Genomic DNA, 22,769 nt, shown 5'->3' with positions numbered 1-22,769 from the left:
CTCATAATATATAGATAGACCCTCTAATCTGTTCCACATCAGAAATGATGGAGACAGTCGAGACGTGATAATGAAAGCAAAGTTGTTAGAAGGCTGAGATCCTTTTAGCTAAAGCTTGGTAATTTGTCAGGCTGAATACCATCTTGTTCAGCTCTTACGCACTGAGGTTTGACCTGAGTGGGGACTGCAGATCCCAGAACCTCTAGCTCTGGCTGGGCTGGCTGGCACGCATGCTAGGCTGGGCTGTTCCAGTGCTATCTTTTTATTATAATGCCAACCATAAAAGGTGGTATATTCAGTGCTAGTCCCAGGTATTCTCTGTAGTACTGGGGTACTAGCTGTGAACTTAGTTTGAGCACAAGCTTGTTCAAGCATGTGTTCAAGTATGTCTGTGTAGTTGAGTCATACATGTGTACTGCTTACACTGTGAAAGTAGTCTTGATTCTCTGTGGGAGCACCTGGATTTGTGTCTCTGATTAAGATCACTTTCATGACCTCTTAGCAGTCTGTATTTGGGACGAATCCATGAATTCTGTAGCACTTTCTCAGTGTCTTTAATGTGCTGGAACAAAATTCATTTGTGCAGTAACTGTGGGATGTCCAGGCTCATTTTGCATAGTGGTTTCCATGGACCTGGAGCTCTTTATTTGGCTCCACCCCCTCCCATTCCTGCTGTTTTTTTTTGTTTTGTTTGTTTTTTTTTTTATGTGAGAAGAGCTCCTATCTATTCAGGAGGTCTAACACCAAGCAGATAAAACAGAGGCTGAGATGGCATTTTGAGCTAAAGTTGTCCCTGGGGTTAGAGCCATCTGTGGTTGGCCAGTTTTCACCTGAGGGAATAGATGAGTATATCTGTGTAATTCTATAGTAACTACAGCGCAAATTATTTGTGAAACAAGAGGTCCTTCTCCTGCAGAAAGACTTCAGACTCCTGTAACTAAAGGGGGTGGAAGGCAGAGATGCGCTGCCCAAATGTTTTGCTATCTGCTCAAAGTAAATGTATGTATGGTTAGGCTGTTGTCTGCAGAAAGCTTTATTTTCTTCTCAGCTTTATTTTCTTCTCACTGGAGCAATTTATATGCCTGTGTCAGCTCATTGGGAAGCATCATGTCAGTGGAAATGTGAAGTCTGATCTTTTAACTCTTTGACCTTACTTAAATTCTCTGAGTTCTCAGCAAACTAAGATTAATTGAATGGCTTTAGACATTCAGTGGGAGCTCGTGCTGCAGTGACCTTACTGATTGCTGATGAGGAAGAAGAATAACAATTTTGAGCTTCTACAGAAGTAGCTTTCCATCACTGCGTTGCAGACATCTTGTCCTTTGGGTAAAAGAACTATGTTGGTGTGTAGAAGGATGTACTTGGTTGTTCTCAGCACTTCTGGAGGTTTGACTTACAAATAGATAGATTTGGAAAAATCTACGAAATGAGTCAGTCAACCGTGGATGGAGAAACACAATTACTGACCTCTTTTAAATGTTTTCTTTCTCAGTGTGAATGCTGCACTGTAGTTTGAAATGTCATCTTCATGGCTTGCTTTAAGAGAAGGAAATAGTGGCTAAAGAGAAGGTGGGGTGTCTGGGCAGATGGCAAGACTGGAGCTCAGGAGTTTCTATCTGGATTTTTGAGTAGACTACAGATAATCCACTCAAGCCAAGAAATATGCTTGTGACCTTGTCTTTATCTTGTTTGAATGTCCAGTTCTTTTGATCAGAGTCTATCTAAGTGTCTGAAGGATGTCTAGTGTAGTGTTCTACTTCCTGAGCCAAAACTTTTTTACCTCATTTACCACTTGTAGAACAGCAGTGTCCACCTGTTTCGACAGCATGAAATCCGTATCTCTGCTGGAACTTCTTTTGCACTGGTTCCAACAACTGTATGTTTGGAAGAATTGTGTGCTTAAGCATTGACAGAAGAGCTGAAAGACTCACACTGCACCTCCCCACTGTTCAAAGTATTTGGGCACTTTCTTTCAACGTGCGTGACCAAGGCTGGCTGCCTTTTGCCACTGTCATAAGCAAAGCAGTCTTTGCTCATCTCGATAATGTGTAGTGTCCTTAAAAAGTCATTGGCACAGACTTCCCTGGCGCTGGGATCTATCTTGGTGCCAGATCTTGTCTGCCACCTAGATGGATTGTGGTCGTACCCAGCAGTAATGTTCTCTGTGATGCTTATTCCTGTGGGTATGTTCTTACAGGCCTTTATTACTTAGCCCCAGAGATTTTATTTCAAGCTGGAAGCATGCAGTATCACCATTATGTTACTTTACAACTTTTTCTGCAGTCTACCTTGTTCTGCAGATCTGTCTTTTTGTCTGGCTCCCTTGACTATTGAGACTGTGTAAACCCTTGAAGAAAGGGGCCAGCTGTGTTACTTCTGCAGTACTCACTATAGCTTGTCACTTGATGGAGAACCACTTGTAAACTTTCACTCACATGACAGCATTGATTATATTAGGCAGGTTTTAATTAAAAGGTGGTTAAGAAGTCAGGTGCAGCCTCCAAGCACAATAATAATGCATATAATAATCTGGGTAGCTGCATATGCTCTGAGACCTCACTATAACCAGAGGTGAAACTGGTCATATTTTTGTTTCTACCGAGTGTATGTTTTTCATAGATGCTGTGGGGATGTCTACAGTGTGCTTGATCTATTAAAATTACTTCTATTATGAGATTTCCCATTTGGAGAAGTGATTACAGTTGCAATCTGTTTGCAATTGGTTTACACTCTCTTGATCATCTTCCAGTGGATATCCTGATCCGGGCCCAAAAATGCTCTTACATCTTTCCACAGACATTTTTTTTTCCTCTCTTAACTGTTAAATAATAGAGAAACATAAATATCTGATACGCTAGTGTTTTAGTCCTATGTGTAGTACAAATCCAGTATTAACCCAACTGCTGCTGCATTTACTAACACTGCATCTGGTGTGGCATAGTTGGTAAATTCAAAGTTGCTGCAGCACAGCACTGAGTATGCATCAGCTGCTGGATCCCAGAAGTGGCCCAAGACAGACAATGCAACTAGTGAGAACACCAACCAGGGCAGAGGATATAAGAGTTGAAGGTCAGGGCAATTATTTCTACGTCAGTCTGTGGGTGGCCATAAAGGATTTAGAAGTTGTGAGCAAGTAAATTCATCTTGCTTGTGCTAAGAAAGCTACTGTCTCATAGACCCAGATGTCAGGGTTTAGTGTTATCATTCCAGGTGTACCAAAGAGGAGAGTCAGTCTGCCACACCTCTGTTCTCTGGCTGAGGCCATAGAGGCTATGCTGTGCTCATACTTACCTGAGGAGCATTAAAACTTCTCCTTAGCCTTCTGATCTGTATTTTACCTTTTTAGTTTCCTCCACTCTAGGTACGCTTGAACTACGTGCAAAGTGCTTGATGTCCAGGCACAAATGTCTACATCTGAATGCAATTAGAACACTGAACAATGTTTACATATTAGGGTATGCCTCTCTGGTTGTTACTGCAGTTATTTGTGAGGTGAACTGCAAGTCAGCTGAGGGCATTAAGGCTAACAGTTCTATTTTGGTGTAAAGTGGTACAATACCTTTAATGATTGGAGGAACTTGGCTTTGTTTCTCCTAAACCAAGTTACCATCATGAAATTTCTTACGCTGTTTCTGAGGTTGGAGGGAGAAGAGAGAACAGTCTTACTGCATTGAGAGTTGTAAGAACTGGAAAGAATGCACAGAGCAACTTACCCTGGCTTGCAGCATGCTCCTGTTCCCCTCCACCCAGTTCCCACTGGTAATACAGATGTACTCTGCTGCTATTTCCCCTTCTTTCACTTGATCTTACAGACTTGCTCTTGTTTCAGCCCTGTAGTTGCATTTGTTTCCCTGCAGCTTCACTCAGACCTCACGTCTACCCGTGCTTCAGCCCGAAGCACCGCACGCTGCCGCCTTCAGCACTGGGAGAGCTCCAGTGGGATCCGCGCCGTCTGCGGGGATTGCGGCTTCGGGCAGTGTTGGTTTGAGACATCTGATGCTGTCTGGCGGATGGCAGATGTTTACTAATTCGTTTGCCTTAAACAGATGTTCAGTAATTTGAGTTGGATTAGGGTCTAGGCTCTGCCTAGCTCCATACCGTGTTTTGAGGCAGACTGTTGTGTTGGATTTTGATGGATGACAGTGGTGGCTTTTCTTGATCAGGAGTATCTCTGTGATCAGACATGTTCCTTCTCAACTGCTTTGGCACTCTTATCTAGAAGAGCCTAAGCCTGATCTAAGCCTCATTATCTTTAGCAAGTTTCCTGTGACTGTATTTAAACACTTTGAGTATGGACTGAGTTGTATTAGACTTGCACCGTGCTGCATTGAGTGAAGTATGGACCAATCTATAAAAGGAGAGGATTTCCTTCTACCTAGAATAATCCTTTCACAAAGAGATTTAAGAAAAAAAAAAGATCCTGTAAACCCTTCGCTAGTCTCAAGAAACCTTTATATCCCAGAAGTCAAAGGCAAGAACATAGATAACAAAGTGATGAATAAAAATGGGAGTCAAAATTGTCAGATACTACACATAGGTAGAGGATGCTTATTTTTGGCCCTGGTCATGTATTTGGAGCCAGATTCCCTCTGTGTGAAACAGGCTACTTGAATGATGTTTAAATTCTCCAAGTGACCAGATAGGGTTTGCCACAACAATAGGGTTTCTGCTTGGTTTTGGGAAGGGCAGTGATTCTGCTGGCATTACACAAGTCTATGTGAGATAAAATAAGGAACCTTCTTTCTCCAGCTTTTTTGATTTATGAAACTGCTGGAAATCAAAACTCCTATAAAAAAAATTCAAATGGCAATTTCTCCAAACTGTACTGGATGTTCTTCACATTAATTTGTGGATTACAGAATGTTCTAGGCAAAACATCAGTGGGACAGTAAAACATTAATGCAAGAGTTCAGCTAACAAAATAAAACCACAGAGTTCTTCTATCCTACTTAATAATGACTTGAGTAAAATGGGGACAGTTGTGTGGTCTAGTGGCTAGTGAGGGGTGTGGTCCTCTGGATTCCTGGAGCTGCTTCCCAGCTCTTCTTTCCCATGCTGGTTGACCTTAAGTAAGTTTACCCCTTGTAAACTGGAGCCTGATGTCTGGCTAGGAAGCTTATTAGGAAACTTAATTTTTCAGAGAGCATTTTGGGAACTTGAGATGACAGGTGCTAAATAAAAGCACTTCTCTCTATTAAGTAGCTCTAAGAAAACACACTGAGATTCCAATTTTGTGACACCAGTACTTAGAGAACTCATCTTTTTGGCTTGTTATGAATTTAGTACTCTTGATCTGGAGTTGTCAAAAGATGACAAACGTGGATACTCCTGACCATTTTCTAGGATGACTGTTTCAATTTTCAGCATTTCAGTCTATTGGCAAGAGAAAAGTGATGAATTAATTTCCGTTTCCATGTCAGCAAATAATTCTGGATTTAAACAGAACTGTGTGGCAGTGGTCTTGAGCACAGCTAAAGTGCACCAGAGCCAGAAAGTTAAGATGATTATGAATAGGAATAAAGCAGGTTGTCAAAGCCTTGCTTTCCACAGAATCACAGAATCACAGAATTGTAGGGGTTGAAAGGGACCTCTAGAGATCATCGAGACCAACCCCCCTGCCAAAGCAGGTTCCCTACACCAGGTCGCACAGGTAGGCGTCCAGGCGAGACTTGAATATCTCCAGAGAAGGAGACTCCACAACCTCCCTGGGCAGCCTGTTCCAGTGCTCCGTCACCCTCACCGTGAAGAAGTTCTTACGCACATTCGTGCGAAACTTCCTATGCTGCAGCTTATGTCCGTTTCCCCTCGTCCTGTCTCCACGTACCACTGAAAAGAGACTGGCCTCACCACTATGGCCGCCACACCTCAGATATTTATAAACCTGGATCAGGTCCCCTCTCAGTCTTCTTTTCTCAAGGCTAAACAGACCCAGTTTACTTAGCCTTTCTTCATAGGGGAGATGCTCCAGGCCCTTCACCATCTTTGTGGCCCTCCGCTGGACTCTTTCCAAGAGATCCCTGTCTTTTTTGTACTGGGGAGCCCAGAACTGGACACAGTACTCCAGATGAGGCCTTACCAGGGCAGAGTAGAGGGGGAGGATCACCTCCCTCGACCTGCTGGACACGCTCTTCTTAATGCACCCCAGAATGCCATTGGCCTTTTTGGCCACGAGGGCACACTGCTGGCTCATGGCCAACCTGTCGTCCACCAGGACACCCAGGTCCCTCTCTGCAGAGCTCCTCTCCAGCAGCTCATCCCCCAGCCTGTATTGGTGCATGCAATTATTCCTCCCTAGGTGTAAGACCCTACACTTGCTTGTGTTGAACCTCATCCGGTTTCTTACTGCCCAGCTCTCCAGCCTGTCCAGGTCTCGCTGAATGGCAGCACAGCCTTCAGGCGTGTCAGCCAATCCTCCCAACTTCGTATCATCAGCAAACTTGCTGAGGGTGGCCACTATACCCTCATCAAGGTCATTGATGAAGATGTTGAACAAGACCGGACCCAGCACAGACCCCTGGGGGACACCACTGGTCACAGGTCTCCAGCCAGACTCTGCACCACCAACGACGACCCTCTGCGCTCTGCCAGTCAGCCAGTTCTCAACCCACCTCACTGTCCACTCGTCTATCCCACACTTCCTCAGCTTTGTTATAAGGATGTCGTGGGAGACAGTATCAAACGCCTTTCTAAAATCAAGGTAGATTACATCTACCGCTCTTCCCCCATCCACCCAGCATGTGACAGCATCATAGAAGGCCACCAAGTTGGTCGAGCACGACCTCCCCTTGGTGAACCCATGCTGACTACTCCTGATAACCTCCTTTTCTCCCAGTTGTCTGGAGATGGTATCCAGCACAAGCTGTTCCATCACCTTTCCAGGGACGGAGGTGAGGCTGACAGGCCTATAATTACCCGGATCTTCCTTCTTGCCCTTTTTGAAGACCGGAGTGACATTGGCTATCCTCCAGTCTTCAGGGACCTCCCCTGTTGTCCAGGACCTCTCAAAAATGATGGAGAGCGGTTCGGCAATGACCTCCGCCAGCTCCCTCAGCACACGTGGATGCACCCCATCAGGTCCCATGGACTTGTGGACCTTAGTACTGCCTAGGCGCTCACGCACGTCCTCTTTCCTGACTAACGGGAAGTCTCCCATTCCCCAGACCCTCTCACTAACCTCCAGGGTGTGGGATTCCTGCAGGGGAGCCTTTTCACTGAAGACAGAAGTAAAGAAGGCATTCAGTATCTCTGCCTTCTCAGCATCCCCCGTTACGAGGACCCCCCCCTCACTTAGTAAGGGGCCCACATTCTCCCTAGTTTTCCTTTTGCTATTAACATACTTGAAGAAGCCTTTTTTATTATCCTTTATCACTTTAGCTAGATTCAATTCCAGACGGGCTTTAGCCTTCCTCGTTGCATCCCTGCAGGCCCTGACTACATTCCTATATTCTTCCCAAGCGATCAGACCCTTTTTCCACATTTCATGGACCTTCTTCTTTCCTTTGAGCTTGCGCATGAGCTCCTTGCTCATCCACAAAGGTCTCCTGCCACCTTTTCCCGATTTCTTGCTCACAGGGACGCACCGATCCTGAGCTTGGAAGAAGAGCTGTTTAAATGCTGACCAGCTCTCAGAGGCCCCCTTACCTTCTAACACCCGAGCCCACGGGATAGCTCCAAGTAGGTCCCGGAAGAGATCGAAGTTGGCTCTCCTAAAGTCCAGGGTAGCAATCCTACTTATTGCTTTGCTTCTTCCGCTCAGGATCTTGAACTCCACCATCTCATGATCACTACAACCCAAACTGCCCCCTACCTTTACTTCCTTAACAAGTCCATCCCTGTTGGTGAAAATAAGGTCCAGTAACACCCCTCCCCGCGTCGGTTCCTCCACCACCTGCATCAGAAAGTTAAGTTCCAAGTTGAGTGTAAGGCATTGGTGGGGAAAAAGCAAACAGCAGGGGAAAAGTGTGTTAAGCAAATGGGTGAGCAAGTCAGAAGAGTTATTCTGCAGAACACCACTGTTAGAATGCTTAAGATAATTCTGTAGAACTCTATTAATTGAAATGGGGCAGCAAACATCTTTCTGCCTCATGCAGTATTTAGAAAGTGAGGTTATAAAATACTACGATGCTATGATAGTGGAGATGACACAGATGGAAAGAAAAGGTGGTGGGTTGGAATCTTGACTGAGGAATAATCTTCACACAAGTTTCATCTAAACTTGGCTGTCTGCTGAGAATTATAACAAAGAAAACTTCTCAAATATCAACCTATCTTTTCCCCAGCTCCTATAGAGCCTAATTAGAAATTCCCTGAACAAGGTGAGAAGTTCTGATCACTTCTGCAAAATTAAGTGCGAGTTAAAGTCTTTGGGAAGAAAGTCTGGCACGTTCAGTGTAGTTGTGCACCAAAGATTTGCTATTGGATTTTGCTGGAACTGGATCAGGCTGTTACTTTGAATGCACCCACGATCAATTAATTTCAAGCTGTGCCCTCATCTACGGCCAGAACAAATCAAGATTTTCTCCTTCTCCCACATATGCATAAGTGACATCATGTTGTTGGAAAGTGCTGCTTTCTTGTCCAGCCAGCAATTTATCCTAGCTTGAAGTTTGGTAGTGGCTTTCTGCACAGCGTGTACTGTACAGGACACCTGGAGAATATGCTTTGCATTTGCAAATAGTTGCTGCACATTTAGGTAGCATAGAATCAAAGACTGCTGATTTTTGTGTGTTAGGCTCATAGCTAATTTAATGATTGAGCTTTCAATGCATTAAGACTATGTTTTTGCCAGAACTTGTTCCCAACATCAGAATTTAGGAATACTTTTAAGTAACCCTTTTCAAACTAGAATTGCACTTGATCAAGCCCAGTTTGGTCCAAGTCGGTTCATATCAGCCCACTCAGCCTGTACGAAGCTCCTGCATGTGGAAAGCTGGTGTAAGATCAGAAAACTAAAGTCCTGCAGGAGTATTGTGCAAAGGAGTGCTGTGATATTTGCCCACTGTGATGCCTAATATAATGCAGTTCTTCCAGAAGCAATGATCTAATCTGCAGTCAGGCATGTAGTTGGGCATGCACTCACTCTCCGTATTACAGAGCCACTGGAATAAGGAATAAGTGAAATAATGCACCTACTGTCTAATGGTTAGATGTTATGACTTCCTGTGTGGCAGCATAGCTTATCAGAGGAGGTACTGCTATGTGTACAGTTATGTACATCATCCCAAAAACTGATGAAATCAGTTTCTGTGATCAGTTAATGAGGCCTAATGTGGAACTACCTGTAGGCTGATTTTCTTTTGGAAGCAGGCCAGGATGCTGGAGAATAGTCATGGGCAATGCGTGTGGATCCGGCCAGCTTTCTTGTACCAGGAGCCTCTTCTCTGTGCTTGCAGGGACCCAGCAAACGTGTACAGCCAGAGCAAATTGGGTAAGTCCTTCCCTTGGTTTGGGTCTTGATAACAGGGCCTTGGTGCATCTCTGAGGATACTAGCTATAACCTGGTGGGGTAGAAACAATCCTTGGGGAGGGACGGTTCACTAAATTCTCAGTGCCTTCAGCTGCTCCTTTTTTTAAAATTTTTTCTTCATCAGTTAGGAGATGAATCTGGGCTGTCTGAGTTAAGCAAAGGTACAATTAAACTCAGCTCTTCCCGATACTCCCTCTCCTTCGTATATGTTATTCTATGGCCATGCAATGACTTGCTTCATTGGAGCACTTTTGACAGGATAAAATAATGAAAAGTGTCCCTCTACCACCACAAATCTGGCCAAGGCTTCATGAAGTCCATAGGAATTGCTCCATGCAGGCACGATCTGAGTAGTCCACATTAATGCACCAGATCATAATATCTCAAAGAAATTATCAGTAGCCTTGGACTCTGTCATAGACAGATGCATTACTGTTTTGCAAATGTGGAGTTGAGTTAATGATAGAATAAAATTATTTAGAAAGCTAGTTGATAGGATTATGGCTGTAAAGTCTGACTCTCAAATTTATGCTCTCCTATATCTATCCTCCCCAGACATTATTTAGAATAATTTCTCCTTCCAAACAAAAAATAATTTTGGGAATGGCAGATTCCCAGCTCTGCTATGAAATGTCATCTCCGTGATGATGATGATTATGGGATACAGCAAATGCATACATAATTATTCTCACAGAGCAGCGGAGAGGCCCATTTGCTGCCTCCTGAAATATATAACCAAAGACTTTTCCTCATGCTGTCTGCTCTGTGCATTTTCATGAGCTCGTTCCCTAGGGCTCATTGTGAAATTGTTATAATTTTTCAAAGAAGGGAAGAAAAAAATGAAAAGTCCTTTGGAAATGGCATTGATTTGTCTGTGAAGTCATTACAACTGCTTCTCTTTTGAAGGAGCAAGAAATGGAATTCCTGTCTTTTCTTTTTAATTTGAGGAGGTGGGGAGCAGTCTGATGCTAAGAATACTGTGAATTTTGGAAGTGTTTCTTGAAGTATTTTCATGTTACGCACGTGAGAATGCACAGTAAGAGTAATAACAAAGTTGAGAATATTTTCTGACTTTCAGATGCATAGCTTGGCCTGTGTCAGTAGTTATGATGGGATCTTGGTGTAGGGTGATTTATCTGATGCGAAGGGTTGTGTTTGACAGCCTGAACTTGTCAGCCTTGAGTCACATTAGGGAAGGCCCAGCAGAATGTATAATGCAAATGTTCAAATAATAAAATGAAAAATACCCTTCTGAACTCTTTTTCGCAAGTATGAAAATTAAATTGACTTAACAAAACACTTTTCTGTCTTTTAACAACAAACAAAAGCTTCAATGTCTAGTCTGAAATTACTCATCAAGCAAAGAGACCAGGCTAGGATTTTGTAAAAGGTTGTATGTGGTTTTTTTTTTTTTTTGGTGGGTTTTTTTTTTCCTTTTGAATGAAGCAATTAGTTCTAAAGGGAACATGTCATCTTCTGTACGTTGCTAAGGTAGAACAGTCATTGTGCTGCCTGGCGGTCCGTCAAGCTGCTCCTTGGGCATAGTTATTGGAGAAAGTGCATTTACACGTACTGTCGATGTCCGATGCCGGGAAGAGATTTCTTAAATAACAAGACACAGGCTATTATGTGCATTAGCTTTATTATTTTTTTTAAGTGTCTTAGCCTTTGGGGACGGAAGGTACTTAATAATATGTTGCTATTTCAGCGTGCCAATGTGTTGTCGTCATATCTCAGGTGCTTTACAATCAAACAAGTGCAGATTAACCTTTAGCTGTCCACTGAATTTCTGGCTAGCTGCATTTATGTCTAGAGCTCTCAGTGTATGCATAGGGCATTGAAGGACAGCGTACTTCTGTTGTCTTGGTGTATGGCCAGAGACTGTCCCAGGAGGAATGTCCTGCTCCATCACTAGATGAGCTTAGTCCTCACAGAGATGGCTTTTATTAGGGTGATGTGACTTTCCCTGGAGATGTAAGATGCCTTAGAGATGGAGCATGAGTAGACTGCTTGCACCTTGGAAAGCATGTATTTGTGAGATGACTGCTAAACCACTGGTTGAGTGGTTTTGGAAAAACAGATTGGGAATTGTTTGCTAATAGCAAAAATAAACTTAATTATTCTCTTCAAGTTCCATGCTATAGAGCAACATCTTGAACTTCAGAGGTGAAAGCATTTCACATTTAACACCCCGTGGTGTTAAGGAGGTGTCTTGTGTCATGTATGTATGGGAAGCTGGGTATTGTCCAATTACAAATATCTTATCTCTCTCAAATAAAATACTACTAATAAAACAATCTTCCAATAGATCCTCCAGAGACTTTTCCTACTTAGATGGGAATATGTGTGAGGCTGAGCAGGTCTGCCTTTGGTGTTGTTTCTGCCAACTGAAGTGGGGTTATTGTGGGACCAAGGATGTGTCAGTCAGATGGATGTGGCTAAGACCTGGCAGGTACTCACAACCACAGCACTAGAGTTAGATTTCAGAGCCTTGTTCCAAAGTGTAGAAAATTTATATCTTAACATCTTGCTTGGAAAAACTGAACATAGGCTACACAGTTCTCATTTTTTAGTAGATGTCACAAAAGCAAAAAACAAATACAACAATTCCTTATAATAAACACATCTTCTCTGACTCAAGGGATCTAGGGAGAGCCCTTCTGCAGGCTTCTCTTCTTACAGAAATAAGGAAAGATTGTACTGCCCATATCAGTATGAACACATGAGCTCCAAGGTCTTTGGCACCTCTGTCTGTTTGGATATTCAGATCAAACCTACAAAAGTAACTGAAGTCACTTTTTTTTTTTTTTCTTTAGCAGAGTTCTGTGCAGGAGAAAGACGAGGAAGAGTGATGACAATGCAGGTGAGGATGATGAATGGGGCTGGGAAGAGGAAGAATGGTTCCCTGCAGGAAATAACTATGGATGCCATCAGTAGGAGAACTTCCATTTTGGAGGCTTCTTAGTTTCTTTATTCACTGATAAGATATACCAAGGGAGATCTCCATGGAATTCAGGACAGAGGCTTGCTCTTGGAAATGCTAGCATTCTTCAGGGTGATTTCTCTTCTGGACATTTTACTGGAGTTCTGAAAGCTGTGATTATGTCTGAGCATTGTGCTGTGACTGAGTGAAAGAGCTGACTACTAAACTTGGTATTGCACCCAGGTGCTGTTGGCATCATTCTAGTTCTTAGCTTGCTCAGCACAAAAATGGGGTGCTGTAAGAACAAAACCATCCGTGTTAAAAAGGGGTCAATTGCCTCATAAAGAAGTCTGAGAAAACCCAATCTGTAACAATTTATTTAACATGCACAAAAAAAGTGGAAAATTGAAACCAAGAGCTGTATTAAAACAGAGGGCTTCTTTGCTTTCATAGGATGAAGCATGGATGCTTGGAAGCACAAAACAATGTTAGTGAGGACATTTAGCTCCAGATGGGAACCAGGTGTCACTTTCGTATCTTCTGTGTGTGTGTGATTTAATTTGCTGAGTTCTGTGGGCACCCAAAAGGCCACCATTTCTGTGGCTCACTTCTGGCCAACCCAGCCGCTACCTGCTCCTTAACATTTTCTTCCATGTAAAGCTTCTAGCTGACTGTTCAAACAACCTGGGGCACTTGGAAGCCTTCTTCCCACAATGTTTGTTTCTGTGTTTTGTTCTGGGACTTTGCATGAGAATGTCTGGGATTCACAGAAGATGTGTGTGCTCTGTCTCACTGCTTGTGCGCTGTGGTGTTAAGGTCTTGCCTGGGAGCTTTGTCTTGGTCCTTGATCATCCCTAGACAAGTGACTAATGTACTTAGTATACTTTGTGAGTGGGGGGAAAAAGGCCTTCCTTGGGGAAGCTTGGGGTTTAGTGGCCCAATGCAAACTATCCTTGTTCCCCATTAAAACTATCTAATGGCCTAGACATAGAGCAGTCTGCTAACATGCCTGTAGTGCTCATCCTGCCCCTGGTGAGTGCTTCTGTACTTACTGCCCAAAACCCCAAGCTCCTCTTTAAACCAGTTCATTTTGGGGGCACTGTTTCCCCCCTGCAGTGTGGAGTCTCTTTACTAAGAGATCTCCTGGGAAGCTGGCTCTCCTTCTGTCTTCATTTGGATGCTTGATTCCTGGGAATGTGCTTTAAGGAAGAGTCTGAAAAATGTCTTTTGCCTAGCAGTGAAGTTGTTGTCCAGAAATGTAAAGCCAGAGCCTCAGGGGACTGCTGAGCCACAGTACTTTATTCCTGAACTGTACCAGGCAGCACATGGGAGCCATTTCCACCTCACTGATACTAAGTTTTAGGAAATTATGTGAATGCCTTCATCTCTGAGCAACCTGGAGCCCTGGCCAGTAGTCACTCATCTGTGAAACTACTGAAGTGTGGCACAGGACACACTCCTGTCTGTTTCTGGTAACACGTGATGGGGTGAAAGGAACCCCTGCATGCACCTGGTGGACAATGCAGTTCCTTATGCAACATGTGTGGGAGCAATTCCTTTGTGACTCTGGTGAAGATTGGCTTGTGTCCTGGAGAGCAGGATTTAGATCACTTTTATCTTCATTCTTCGTGCTACAGCGATTATTAATGGCTATAAAATGACCCAGCTGCACTGTTTGACTTAGTGACCTTCAGTAATAGTGAATTCTGCAGGCTGTATGGTGGGGGTGGGGAAAGCTTTTCCTTATTCTTCAGGAATGTTGGAATTCCTCACACAGATGTCATGCTGGACAAGGAGCCTTGAGAGACTGCTTCACTTAGCAGCACTGATCTAAGCAGCTGAACTGTGAGATGTTTTCCTTTGAGTAGGGCAGAGAAGAAATGAAGAGGTCTCACCTTTTTCATGTGAAGCAGAGCATTTATCCTGCAGCACGGCGTCTGTGTTTAGTTATCAAAAGGCCCAGCAGGATGAGCTGATCTGTGTGTCTTTGTGATATGGGCCTTGTGCAGAGGCCACAGCCCTGACTGTCCATCTGCTCTGAGCAGATCCATGAACAGAGACAAAAATCTGCCCAAGTTATGTAGTCTCATCACGCCTTTGGTTGCACAGAGTCTGTTCTAAGGGCTGAAAGGTGTGCTTTGCAGCCAGCCCAAGGAGACATGGTGTGCACCAACAAGAAGTCCATCTTGTCTTGTGCTGAACTGTTTTGAAAGGGAGAACGCTTCTTTGACTCACTTTATATGCTGGCTGCCAAGGTGTAAGAGCAGTGTTTGACGGTTCCGATACTGCTGTTTGTATCACCACATAATCACCAGCCTAGCAAGAATTTGTAATTTGACTAACAGCTCATGACATTACTCTTATTATTTATTTCTGGCAGAACAAATGCAGCAGCAGCTTTCTTCTGTGGCATCAGCTCCAAATGTCTGTGGCATCCTATCAGCCAAGGCTCTTTTTAAAAAATTCAGCCGTACTCCCCCACATCTTGCTAACTTTACAGTCCCCCATGGCATCTGTGTGCAGTGAACTGAGCTGTTGACACTAAATGTAATTTGCAATCAGGCTTCTGTTAACGTGGAAATGTACCGGCTGCTCTCCTGCAGTATGGGTTCTCATTCTGTCTAGCATATGGTAGCATTAAATCCAGTCTGGAGTGCTTCTCTTTACCACACTGTCAGTCCTTGCAGAGTGGAGAACCCTAAAAAACAAGTGAGCGAAATACATTTCAGGAATTGGCTGTCTTCTAGCAGAGCTTGTTGGGAGCCATCGAAGGAGACCATACCTTGAAAACTAGCCCTGACAGCCCTCTAAGCAAGTACAGAAAACTGACTTGAATGCTGATGCAAAAGCCATGTACTTCCCAAGGCAGGTATTGCACGGGGAGAAGAGGACAAGGGGAATCAAACAAGAATGAGTTCATAATTAACAAGTTAAAAAGCCAGAAGCAGTCTATCTTTCTGTTACCGATGTGGGAGAGATTTTGATTCAGGAGGATAGCCTCGGGTATGAAGCCAATAGTTATGTAAAGCTTTGGTATTAAATGTAGGCAAAACAAGAAATCTATCCATCCACAGAGAAAACAGACAATGCTTTTATCCATTAAGTATTTCATTCTAGCTACAGCTTGCTGTACAGCACACGAAGGCAGCCCTGGAATTTCTTCACTGTTAGCATATCTCCCGTTGTCTTGTAAGGTAGTTTAATTTTAATTTTGCTATTTGAGTGTTATGAATAATTCACGGTGTTTTCTCAGTGTTGGCTCTGATGGATGTCCTCGGTTCTTCTTCCCTGAGGCTCTCAGGGTTTTGGCTTTAGTGGAAAAGATGCAATCTGTATCTGAGGCAAATTGGAATTGAGGCAAGAAATCTATCACTACGGGCCAGCAGGGGCATGGGTATCTGAGTTGCATCTAGCAGTTCTGGCTTATTCATAGCTCTCTTTGGTCAATCCCACCCTTAGGACCACAAGCAGCTGTTCTTCTCGTGCATGCTCATGTTATTTATTACCTGCAAAACCACTGATTTGTGCTTGGTGTCCTGAGCCTTTGGTGCATGAAGAATCCTAGAGTTAAGCTGCTGGGCTGAGATCAGAGAAAAGTGATCAAGTTTTTGATCTTAACTCTTGCTTTTTCTTAGAGGCTTCTCTGACAATTTCTAATGAGTACAAGTTATTTCAGTGTTGGCTTGAGTGTGTATCTGGGTGTTGGGAAGAGCTGGATATAAAGTAGTGTCAGTAGCTCAGGAGCGTGTTACCAGCAATCTGAAGTTCTGAGATGTTGGAGCAGACTGTGGCAGCAGACCACAGGCTACTTTTTCATCCTGGAAGATTCAATTCTGTATGGTTGGATCTATGAGAGACTGCAGGATCCCAAAGTGCTTCCTGGCAGTATTGAGTAAGAATAATGTGCCTGTTGAACGTAGCTGCTGCTTTCTTTATTACCCTCCTCTCTTCTTCCTGGCAGAGCTAAGACTTAGGAGTCTGTATTTTACTGACATTAAGCTCTGGCTGTCAATGGTTCTAATATTCACAAAACCATCTGGGGAATGTTTTTAAAGTCCTGACCCATCATACTTTAGCACTGTGAGAAGGAGACAATTATAGGGAAACTTGTGAGAAAGATGGAAATAAGATGTTGGGTAATGAAGTTACTTCTCAGGGCATTGTAGATAGGGCAAAGACCTGGACCAGCCAGCAGATGAGTTAGATTTTGGTCCTTTCTCAGCTCCTGATGGTCAAAATATTTCATGTGTGCTCATATGGAAGAAACTGTCTTTATATGGGAATAGAAAATACACATTCATCCTAACTTCACCTTCATCTGTTTTGCTTACTTAAATGAAGAATGTGAGGATTGACCTGAGAGGGTCTCATTTCTGAGCTGTAGGTTGCTGCAGTATTTGCTTACTGTGGCCAGTGAGGATGAGGGTAAACTCCATTGTGAAAACAGAGTATACCACATATCTCATCTCCCCTAGGAGGTGACTAATCCAAATTTAATCCAAAGAGATAAAAATGCAGTTCAAGAAATGATTCTAGCCCAGGTTTAAATTCTGAAAAATATGATGGAATTTAAAAAAAAAAAAAAAAAAAAAATGTGGGCAGGAAAAGAGGTATATCCAAGTAACTTCCTGAGTCATATTCTTAAACCTCTTCCCTGAGAAAACCTGGATGTCAATTTTTCCTGACTGTAAGTGGTTAGTTTGGGATTGGTAGCAGGAAGACAAGCAGCTCATGCTTGTCATGTTTAGCCTAAATGTGACAACAGAGAGTTCCTAACTGCGTAACTCTCTTCTCCTCCTCCACAAGGCATACTTGCTTAGTTCCCTCAGTGATATCCAACTGGGCTCCATCCCAATTATTTGTTTTTCTGGTAATCATCCACATTTCCATGTAAGAAAAAATTTCATTGGAATAACTGCAGTTTTGCAAAGTAAAAGAAACTCTCTCATCTTGAGAGGGAAGAAGGTAGGATTATTTTGTGAAGAGGCATTTATGTGTGTTTAATCTATATCCTCAAGCCCTATCATCAGAGGCTGTAGGCTATCTGTGCTGGACTCTTTCTGCTTCGGTGCCCTGGGATGGAGACAGGCGAAGTCTGTGAGGCTTTGCACAAGGTTTTGTTGGCACTGATATTACTGTGCGCTGGGGAAATACTTACAGCTCTCAGCCCTCAAATGTTTGTGGATTCAGTCTGGCAGAGTTCATTTCAGTTGACTCAGATCCCTGCCCCGCTTGCTGTTCCTGCCTTGAAGTGTGACAGGTTTGCAGATACATGGTGTCTGATGGAGACCTCTTACTGTTGGTGGTGGTCAGCTTGATGGTTTTAGCAGTTCTGATGGCCAAAAATGCCTAGGTTTTGTGCTTCTTTGACAGGAGTGGTACCTGGTTAAGAAACAGGCAGCCCTGTTTGTGGTCATTCCTCCAAAAAAAGATCATCAAACAAGGCTTCTGGGTATGTGGCTTGTAATGTGAATCTTGGTTGATTAAGCCAGTGTTTTATGCCAGAGTCACTTTCACAGCGTTGTCAACTGTTGTGCTTCTACTTAAGTCTTGCTGATTCTTTATCTGTTTCTCATTCAGTTTGTAACTTAACCTATTACAGCTTTGACTGTCCTACTTCTAGGGAAATGTACAGTAATACGTGTAGCATAAGAAGTAGAAATAGTTGACAATTCCTCTGATTTCTGCAAGCTATAGTGAGCAGTCAAGAAGTTTGTGTAGAGGAAGCAATGTTAAGGTCCAAAGTTTACAGGTGCTACACACTTTGGGCATTTAGAGGGTGTTGGTGAAATAAAAAGATTGAAATTTTTAGAGATGCACAGATAACATGTCATGGTGATCCTATAGTATTGACTATAGAAGAGGTTATAGGCTGCCAGTTACTTGTATTTATCTAAAAGAAGAAATAATGTTGATGTGACCTAAAGGCTGTTGGGAATCAATAGACAGTGCAATTGTTATCAATTGTTTGATATTACTGGTTGTCCTCTTCTGAAACGTTGCAAAGTAACTTACAATGATTCCTTAGAAACATGCTTGAAGAGAAGAGTGCCTGATGGGATTTTTCTGTGTTATTCTGGGGATGCATGTCAAAGCTTTTGGGAACTCAGCAGGAAGGGAAGCCGTCAGTTCTCTGATGAGACTTCAGCAGAAGAACTATGTGTATCTTTTGACCAAGGTCAGCCTAGTTCCCCTTGACCACACTTGATCTGAAACAAAGCAATTCCCTGGAGATGTTTGTAAGTTCATAGCATGTGAAACACTCTGATCATGGGCAGTTTCTGAATGGCCAAAAGAAAGAACTTCTCACTTCTGTGTAATACGGTCTGTTTACAGAATAATGAAGGGAAGAATGTCTCCATAGTAACCTGTAAAGCAGGCAAGTCTGTCTTCCACTCTGATACCATCTTCAATAAATAGATTGTACATCTGGTTTAAAAAGAAAGAACCCAAAAGTGTGGTTTGCTTTGTCTTCTGGTTTCTGTTGCTTCTACAGAGCAGGAAGGCTGGAGATTTGCTTCCTTTTATTTGTAATGCCTGAAATGCTCTAAGAAAGTTAACGAAGTTGAACAAATCTGAGTTGCTGTTATATCAAGTTGTCTCTAACTTCTGAGAGTTTTTCTGTAAATGAAGAGCCAGGGTACTGTGAATAGTCTTCAAAAAAATATACACAGGTGCTGAAAAGAAAAACATTCATGTTGCATGTGGATAAGGCCAAAAGTCTTTGTTCAACCCTGAAACAGAAAATGTGGTTGAGGAATAGATGAGAGTGTTTCCTGAGAGTAAAAGGAGTTAATATTTAATCAATTTCAGAACAAAATTACACAATTTTTCATGCTGGACACTTTTAAAAACAGACCAGGAGGTGAATGCAGATGATCATCTCAGGACACTGGGAATAGTGTTAGTGACTTGAGTTTTCAGTCAGTACTGCTTTCTAGGATCCATCTTGTTTCTTACAGCTCTCTCCTAGAAAGTAGGTCTGTTTTGTCTGAGATGAGTAGATGGAAGCTGCTCTCTGGTTTCTGAGACTTCTGACAGACAGCCGTGTGAATCTCTTCTGTTGGAAGGTCAGATACGTGAGAGGCAAAGTAGAAAAAAATAAAAGGGGTTGATTAAAGGAGCAACTTCAAAAATCACAGCTGCATTCCCCAAAAAATCAAGTTTCATTTGGATCTACAGGAGAAAATTAGGCCTGTGGTGCACTGCCTGGATGATAACTGCTGTGAAACAAGAATCTGAATGAGGACAGAGGCTGGAGTGAGCCAGGCACGAGGCAGCAGAGGCAGAATGAAAGGCTGAGGTCAAGCTGGTGTCTGACCAGTGTTGTACCAGTCTGTTCCTCTTGTTGGTGTCCCTGCTGTTCCATGTCGCTGTTTCAGAATACTGGTACCCAGCCCTGATGTTTCCTTTGCTGCCCTAGAGAGGTGATGTAGGAACACCGAAATCCAACTGTTCTTCAGGTGTTAGAGATCTGGGGAAAGTTGCCTTAGGAATCCAGGGGGAACAGATTCCTTGGATTACTTCTTTAGCTGGTCTGATCTGATTGCCTGTTGGTATTTCCTTAGTTAGCAGATGGAAATTTTGAGGTGTTGGAAAATAATTGAAGTTAAGATTTTTGGAACTAGAAAGTTTTATTCTGGTGAAGGCTGACAGAGGACAAATATTTGCAGATCATGGCATTATCTGAGCATGATTCCTGATTACTGAGAGATGAAACCTGGGCAGTGCACCTCTGTCCTCTGCTTTCACTCTTGTTTCACTCTTCCACTGGTTAACTTCTTAGTTGGTTTCTGATGCTCCCACTATCTCCTGTTGCCAACCATATCCTGCATTAATCAATAATATCAGAGCTTCCTAGAGGCTGTCATCTGTTTTTGTGACATGAGCTGATTTTTTTTTTTTAAACATCTACATTTGCAGCAAGGCACTTTGTACTGTATTGCATGTGTGCCATCAGGTAGAGGCTGCAGAGCCAGCGGGACAAGGATGGTGAAAGTAATCCCCATGGAGGAGAGCTGCTTTCGGGGGGCATCTCCTACCCTGTGTCCGGACCCCGAGTACCTGGGTGTCTCCGAGAGCTGCTCCTGGGTCCTCTGGATGCTAAAGGCAGCCATCTGCTGCCACCTCCTGTCCGAGCAGGCGATGGCACGCGGGGAGGGATCGCAGGGGCACGGTGGAACCACTGCCTTCAGGCGGAGAATCGCCCTGTGGCACCGACAGTGGCATGCGTGCAAGGCAGTGAGGATGTCGGTCATCTGGAGTGCTGTTCCTGGACGCTTCCTTGGTGCATTTTCCCTGTCTGCACCGTGCAGTGGCCTCCTTTCATTTTGCAGTTTTCTCTCTCTGGGTTTCTTGGCTGCTCAGATCCCTCAGCCAAAGACAGACCCGTGCCAGGACCTGCGCACGGCAGGAGGAAGCAATCCAGCCACTCGTCTCTGTCCCCTGCATCAGGGCAGCAGTGGGGAGCTGGGGTAGGACTGCTCTCCCTCCTTGCCCTTGCCGCAGCCTGCAGGCAGTTCTGGGCTGGGGCTGCAGGGCTGGGTGTGTCACACACCCTGTGCCAGGGCCGTTTCTGGTAGGTGGCCTCTGGCCAGTGAGACTGTCCTGCTGCTGGTCAGTCCACAGGGCCTGGCTACTGCTGGTGACCAGTGGTTGCTTTTAATTTGTGTCCCTCTGCCTCCTTTCTGTTTTTAGGAGAGGGCAAGGGCAACACTTTGTCCATGATTGCTTTTACTTCTTTGGCTCATCCTCTAATAGCTACTGCAGCTTCCCTGCTGCCTGCGGTGACTACAAATTTGAGCTGAATTAATCCCAGACAGAGGCTTAGTTTGAGGCAAACTTTTCTTCCAACATGTTCAGTCCGAAGAGGCTTGCCACCTACCTTCCCTGTGCCCGTCTCACCCTAAGCAGCACTGAGGGACCCATGGTCCAGTGCAGGCAGATGGCAAAGGATGAGTCTGTCTGCCAGACCTCAGCAAGCTGACAAACAGAAAGCAGCAGCGTGGCCGGTGCTGACAGGTTTTTCTTGCCACCCTGGAAGCTCCCTTGGTGCAGCAGAGGTGTTGCTGCTCATTCTCCAGCTGGCCCAGGTTGCAGGCCACACTCAGACCCTCAGCTTGCCCTCATGCAACCCTGTGCTGGCCGTGACTCAGGCTGCTCAGTTATCCCTCTGTGCGTCTCCTAGAAGCGTCAAGATTTCAGAGTTGGTTTCTCTCAGTTTCCTTACCCAAGCAACTCTTATTTCATAACACTTCTGCCTCTTGTATTGAGTTGTTTCCACACTGCTTGGCTGAAACCAGCATCTGTTCTTACAGCCCTTGCCCAAGGAGACATTCTGGTACCAGGTAATGGAATGGCAGGCCCCAGACCCTCTGTGATAAGAGCTGACTGTTTGGTCCCAAAGCAATCTCTCCTCCTAAATCAAACACAAGTCAACCAGCTGCCTTCCTCTAATCTCTGGGACAATGAAAGTGTGTCCCATAAAGAAAGTTACACAGATGCCCTGTAGTGGAGTCTACAGCAAACTCTCACCTTCTGCAAGGATCCTCAGGGCTGGTGTTTTAGCAAGAGCTTTTCTCTGAGTTTGAATGCCGCTTCTCCCTTGACTTGAGAGTAACAGCAAGCTCCCTCCACAGACATAAAAATTCTCAGAATTATGCTCTGTGGGATTTTATTTTTACTGTTTCAAGAGGCTGAAGAGCCAGAGCAAAGAGCACAGAAAGCCCCTGCATCCCTACTGTTCCATGCTGCATGCTCTTTCTTTGGAATTCATAGATAATTGCTAGTCCCATCAAGAGCCAGTCATTTTAGTAGTGTAAAAATCACTATGGTTTTATTTCAAGCTAGAGAAACCACTTTGTCAGACTGGGCAAATTTTACTAAACCAGTATGTGGGCTGCGGGCACAGCCGGAGTTGAACAGAAAGAGCCCAGTTCCACAAATACTAGATTTTTCTCTTACTTGGTTAGAATCAGGGAAACAAAGTAAACAAGGGGAGGAAGGGCTGGGGAAGTGGGGAGCAGAGGAGGGGCAAAAACTTCCTACTTTCTGACAAAACTGTTTTCAACCCCTCCCTCCAAAGAGAGGCCTTCTGCCATATGGAGCTTCAAATGTTTGTTTGCTTTGCCTATGTGGTTATTTACTGCTCTGGAGAGTCTGTGCTGTCTTTTCTGGCACACTCAGCCTTTCAGGGAGTAGGATGGAATGTTTACCTACTGCTACTAGCACTTATTTAGCAGTGGAGCTGGTTTCTGATCCAGGTTTTGTCAGAATGCTCACACTTCAACACTGCACAAGGAGCATGTGGTGGTGAAATTGAAATTAAGGGAGAAACTGTCTCTTCCTCTAGGTATATGACTTCCTTGTGTGCTTTGATGT

At 43.9% G+C, this 22,769-nt stretch overlaps 1 protein-coding gene and 1 long non-coding RNA gene across 2 annotated transcripts in view; one reads left to right on the top strand and one right to left on the bottom strand.

The window, feature by feature from the left end:
- The window catches only part of LOC104912655 (uncharacterized), a 34,733-nt gene that overhangs the window by 2,388 nt on the left and 9,576 nt on the right, over positions 1 to 22,769 (top strand). Inside the window, exons 2-3 of the mRNA XM_085233232.1 lie at positions 9,304 to 9,427; positions 12,283 to 12,329. Coding sequence (XP_085089358.1) covers positions 9,313 to 9,427; positions 12,283 to 12,329 — 162 coding nt within the window. The 5' untranslated portion in view covers positions 9,304 to 9,312. The remainder of the gene's footprint in view (positions 1 to 9,303; positions 9,428 to 12,282; positions 12,330 to 22,769) is intronic.
- On the bottom strand, positions 12,739 to 20,924 carry LOC146543638 (uncharacterized). Its single transcript, XR_014885593.1, has 2 exons — positions 17,548 to 20,924; positions 12,739 to 15,087 (listed from the first exon to the last, which is right to left on the bottom strand). It is a non-coding gene; the product is annotated as an uncharacterized LOC146543638 (long non-coding RNA).

This window comes from Meleagris gallopavo, chromosome 11 (assembly GCF_905368555.1).
Source record: "Meleagris gallopavo chromosome 11, MGAL_WU_HG_1.1, whole genome shotgun sequence".
Lineage (NCBI taxonomy): Eukaryota > Metazoa > Chordata > Aves > Galliformes > Phasianidae > Meleagris > Meleagris gallopavo.
This window is presented reverse-complemented; position numbering and strand designations above follow the sequence as displayed.